At 45.6% G+C, this 5,422-nt stretch overlaps 1 protein-coding gene across 1 annotated transcript; it reads left to right on the top strand.

The window, feature by feature from the left end:
• The first annotated feature begins 285 nt into the window (after positions 1–285).
• LOC122463236 (guanylin-like) lies at positions 286–5,216 on the top strand. Its single transcript, XM_043531539.1, has 3 exons — positions 286–395; positions 4,225–4,411; positions 4,932–5,216. Exons 1-3 carry the CDS (start codon positions 324–326, stop codon positions 4,994–4,996), a joined length of 324 nt encoding a protein of 107 aa, XP_043387474.1. The 5' UTR covers positions 286–323; the 3' UTR covers positions 4,997–5,216.
• Positions 5,217–5,422: the final 206 nt, after the last annotated feature.

The raw sequence follows: 5,422 nt of genomic DNA on the forward strand, positions 1-5,422 counted from the left end.
CATCACAGCTGGGCTACAGAGGCTGTCAGTGATGAATTCAAACATAAACACCAAGCAACAGACATAAAACTTCAAACAGGTTGATCGCGGCTTATTGTTATCTTTTATTTGGCCTCGTTTCCATGCAGGCACTTCAGCTGGCTCTTTGCCAAGGAGATTATAATTGACCCTAGCCAGTGACAGTGGTGTCTTAGTTACACAGTAACCGCAGGGGAACCCTTTAAAAATCACACCTTGTTGTCTTCAGGTTAAAGGAAACCAGGTCCAAAGAACTTCTAGGCAAGGTGAGAGCTCAGAGGCACTTCCCGAGACTTCTGGTCACCATGAATGCTCTCCTAACTGCAGTTCTGTGTCTGTGCACCCTGGCAGCTTTCTCTGACTGTGTCACAGTCCAGGTAAGAGTTTTTTAATTCCTCCTGCAGCCCCAGGTGCATCACATGTAGCGAAGCAGGATTAGCCTGTGGCAGCAAACTGGAAAATACCCGCGCTTCTGACAGTCTATCGTTAGTTTAATCTTTAATAATACCCCAAAAGGGCAGGAAGCGATGAGCGTGCAATATGGCTGGTCATGCAGGAGGTTGCTACTGATGCGCTAACTTTGACCAGATTGTGTAAGGAATAAATTCCAATGTTAGCGGGCCCAGTTGTGTAGCGCGGGCCAATTCAGGAACAAAACCCCGCCCAACGTTTATTTTAAAAAACCCAAATCAACAAACCAAAAAACAAACAAACAAAAGACACCATAGAACTAACGTGACATTGGCAAGCCACCACCTCGTTCGCTTTGCCTGTGTTTATATCCCTTCCCCACTCCCTGTCACCCTGCTCATGTGTTAAAGCCCTTCTCCACATTCTGCGCCTGTCCTTTGCATTTAGGTTGTAAGGTCTTTGAGGCAGGGTCTTTCTCTTACTCTGTTTGTTCAGCAAAATGGAGCTTTGATCTTGATGGACCCCCTTGGTGCTGCAATCAATAATACAAATAACACTTATAACCATGATCATAATCAGTTTCTTCCTCTGCTAGGCAGGTGGCTATTGGCTTGTCCCCCTCTGTCCCCTATAACCGCAGTGACCATGATGCCGCAGGTATTTCAGTATATAAATTTGGGTTTAACAGGTCCCTGGGTTTGATTTTAAACTAGTGCCTGAATTTTTTCGGAAATAACTGAGAACGTAAAAAGGTGCAGTGAGATAAAACTCAGCAGGCAGCCTATGTGTCAGACAAGGGGCAAATCTATTTAGGAAAGAGGTGGGAAGGATAAAGAATTTGGGATTAGAAAAAAAACCCATATACAACACACTAATTTAATGACCAGTATCACAAAGCCTAGTCAAAAATATCTAATAAAGCATAAGGTTTCCTCAAAATCAACACTTTCCTTCAGGAAAAGAGGGATTTTGGCTGAATTTTCCATTAGGAAAATCTAAACAAGTGTTTTATTTCAGGTCAATATTAATGTATGTGTCCTCCTGAGCTGCCGCAGTGCCTCATGGGAGTTGTCGTTTGGGTGCCTCATGCTCCTATTCTACCCTATAGGCCATGGATAGACTACATTTCCCTTGATGCATCATGATGTCTTCCTGTGGCACATTGTGGTGCATCGTGGAACCGCCATGGTTCGGTAGGCCTGGTTACATCAGGGTATGTCAGCACTTGCTCACACAAGTGATCTGTAAGGCCTGCTCAGGCTTGTGTGGCCATGGTGTGACTCCTCTGCTCAGATACCTGTCAGCACCCTATCTCACCCTCCTCAGATGGACAGTAGAAGTGCAGAGGGTGGCTCTCATCTGCCTCCCTGATCCTACTCCTTCCTGCTGGGGGCTGTTCGGCAAAGAGAAGCAGGTCCCATGAGGGATACTCCATAGGACTCTCCTCTCCCTTATCTCCTCGGGCACCTTCTAGAGGCGGGGTTATATAAATGTTTACTGTCCCGAGTATAACTAATCTTACACTGGTATATCGCACCTTTCTGTCCAAATGATCACAAAGCCACACAAACACTATGGGTGACATTCAGCCATCTGCACAGGGCAGCATATGCCCTATGCACCACTGTCATCCCTTAGTTTGAAAGCTTGCTTTCCCTCTGGTCAGGAGAAATGTCACCACAGAGACATCGGCATCACCTCACTTTACACTGAAATGCAACCATCTCTAGGGTTGAATTAAAGCATGCCACGATTTCAGGACCAGAAGGGACTATTGTGATCATCTAGTCTGATCTCCTGTAGAACACAGAACACAGAACTGCCCTGAAATAATTCCTGTCCGAAGTAGAGCAGATCTTTAAAAAAAACATCCAATCTCGACATTAAAATGGTCAGTGATGGAGAATCCACAACGACCCTTGGTAAATTGTTCCAATGGCTAATTACCCTCACTGTTAAAAAGGTATGTCATATTTCCAGTCTGAATTTGTCTAGCTTCAACTTCCAGCCATTGGATTGTGTCAGACCTTTCTCGGACAGATTGAAGAGCCCATTCTTAAATATTTGTTCCCCATATAGATATGGACAAACTAGGATCAAGTTGCCCCTTAACCTTCTCTATGTTAAAACTAGATAAATTGAGCCCCTTGAGTCTATTACAAAAGGCAGGTTTTCCAACCCTTTAATCATTCTCATGGCCCTTCTCTGAACCCTCTCCAGTGTATCAACAGCCCTTTTATAGAGCTCCACAATAAGAGTAGAGCAGTATCAGTAATAAGTTGACATAACTCTGCACCGTTTTTAATGCTTTGCAAACAGCAGCCAGGAAGTGAAGGGAAACTATTGTAAATAAATGGCAGCAGGTGGCAATCCTGAACCTGGCTTCTCCTAACACAACGGTTATAACCTGTAAAGGTCAGACTGCCATGCTACATCAGGGGAGAACATAGGTCAGTTCATTAGAAAAAGGAGTCTGAAGGCCAGGAGATGATAATGCCAGCTGCTTTGCTGACTCACTCTGCAATCACTGGATCTCCCTTGTGCTTCATTCAGCCAAGCTGAGATAGCCGAGTGAAGAGCCCGAGCTCCTCTGGAAGCTGAAAGTGCTGGGGATGTGGGTGAGACGGGGGGGATCCTGGGACAGTGGCCAAGGCAAGTGGAGGAGAAGGCTGGAAAGGTGTGTGCGACTGTGGAGGAACTTTGGGAAGTTGACTAATGCATTCGGTGGGAGAATATCACCATGTTTTCTGTCCCACATCATCTGAGCAAATACCCCGTGTTGTCATGGATGCCTCCTCCTTCTGTGCACAAAGGAATTTCCATAACAGAACAACGCAAGGCTCCATCTAATCTAGTAGCCTGAATTTAGCAGTGTCCAGTGCCAGATGGTTCAAAGACAGGTATAAAGTTGAGTTCTCCTGCATGCACCAGTCTTTATCCAACTGCCCTTGAACAGTCAAGGATTTCTATAGCTTGGGGTATAAAATCCAGGGAATAGACCAAATTGTGGAGTTACTTTTGATTTACACCAGTGTAACAAAGAGTAATTTGGCCCCATCAGGGACTAGATTCTGCCACCATTGCTCCTGCTGAGTAATGTCACACTTCATGAGTATCCCACTGAAAATAAAGGGTCTATTTGTGTATTAAGGTTCTGCTCAAAGGGGGTAAAGATGGCTGTATGGAGACTTATGCTGGGATGTCTCGCTAATGTGTGGGCTTCTACTAAGGTAGCCTTCTTAGAAGAAAGACTTAATCCATATAAAGAAAAGGAGGACTTGTGGCACCTTAGAGACTAACCAATTTATTTGAGCATGAGCTTTCGTGAGCTACAGCTCACTTCATCGGATGCATACTGTGGAAATTGCAGAAGACATTATATACACAGACACCATGAAACAATACCTCCTCCCACCCCACTCTCCTGCTGGTAATAGCTTATCTAAAGTGATCATCAAGCTGGAAATGGCCCAACTTGATGATCACTTTAGATAAGCTATTACCAGCAGGAGAGTGGGGTGGGAGGAGGTATTGTTTCATGGTGTCTGTGTATATAATGTCTTCTGCAATTTCCACAGTATGCATCCGATGAAGTGAGCTGTAGCTCACGAAAGCTCATGCTCAAATAAATTGGTTAGTCTCTAAGGTGCCACAAGTCCTCCTTTTCTTTTTGCGAATACAGACTAACACGGCTGTTACTCTGAAATTAATCCATATATAAGGCTCTAGGACTCTCAAACTGCTGTAGACTGAAGAGGGACAGAGTGAGTTTCAATGTGTGTCTCTCTTTGGCAGGTGGGAAAGTTCTCATTCTCCCTGGAGTCTGTGAAGAAGCTGAAAGACCTCATGGACAGTTCTGTGACCAGGAATCCTCAGCTGCTTAGTGCCAGATCCGCCCCTCTGTGTGCCAGCCCTGACCTTCCCAAGGAGTTCCTGAGTCTCTGTGACACACCAGACGCGGACCAGATATTTCAGGATTTACGTAGGTGTTTACTGTTGGTACCCTAGAAGCCAGCCATGTTCAGTAGGGAAAAATCCTGCCCTAAGCATCCCACAATGCTGCTTTGCCTTTCCACTCTCAGCACACTCTACTCCCCACACGCCCCAACACTCTAGTACCCTGTGAGTCTCCAGGCTGAACATTGTGAGGCCATCGGATTCCCACTACACTGTGGGGTTTGATTTCCCATTTCTCTCTCTGTCCTGGGGAGGATTTTCTCCCAGGAGAAATTCAGTGTTGATCAGCTGCGTGCAGTTCTTTCACTTCCTTCCCCTTGTGGTTCATGTACATTCCCTCAGAGACTCTGTCACCCTCTAGGAGGCCTGTGTCCCACCCCTCAGAGCAAAGGGGCTCTCCGTTTGGCTGTGAAGTGTGACAGATATGTACTGACCAGGCACCATGGCTTGGAAGGGTCTGTGGCATTGTCAGCAGTTGGAGTGCCCCTGGCATTAGAGGAAAGAGAGAAGCCAGCCCTAACCTTATCTGTTGTCTTTGATTTTAGAACCCATTGCAAGTTCCCCCGAGCTTTGTGAGATTTGTGCTTTTGCTGCATGTGCCGGCTGTTGAAGAGAGTCTTCCTCAGCCTCCAGCCCTGGGAGGTATTACAGCAGCACTGCTCCAGCGCCCTCCATTGCCCTTCAACCTCTGCTTTCTGCTGACCCGAGAAGACAAGACAGTGACACTATGACTCCCTCCATCTTCTTAACACCTCTCCCTCATGGCAGCTTCAGTATTGCTATCACTGAACATTGAAAATCATCAGCCAGACCCCACCTCACAAATAAAAAATGATAAATCTGGAGGGGTTTTTTATTTGTCTTCTAGTTTCTGAGCCTATCGGGAACACTCCAGCCATGTTTTAGACATTTTCTCCTCTACTATGAGGGACGGAAACTTAAGTTTGTGTTTTAAATGATAGACTCTCACATAATCACTTGACTCCAGGAGCTGGTGCTTTAAAATACACCAAATATCACAAAATGCACAATAAAT

Source organism: Chelonia mydas, chromosome 18, assembly GCF_015237465.2.
Source record: "Chelonia mydas isolate rCheMyd1 chromosome 18, rCheMyd1.pri.v2, whole genome shotgun sequence".
In the NCBI taxonomy this organism is placed as follows: domain Eukaryota; kingdom Metazoa; phylum Chordata; order Testudines; family Cheloniidae; genus Chelonia; species Chelonia mydas.

Excerpts from the sequence above, each read along its gene's own strand:
- LOC122463236 (XM_043531539.1), top strand. The coding sequence starts at position 324 with ATGAATGCTCTCCTAACTGCAGTTCTGTGTCTGTGCACCCTGGCAGCT. Across the intron at positions 396-4,224 it reads CTGACTGTGTCACAGTCCAG|GTGGGAAAGTTCTCATTCTC; the intron begins GTAAGAGTTTTT and ends TCTCTTTGGCAG. Across the intron at positions 4,412-4,931 it reads CCAGATATTTCAGGATTTAC|AACCCATTGCAAGTTCCCCC; the intron begins GTAGGTGTTTAC and ends CTTTGATTTTAG.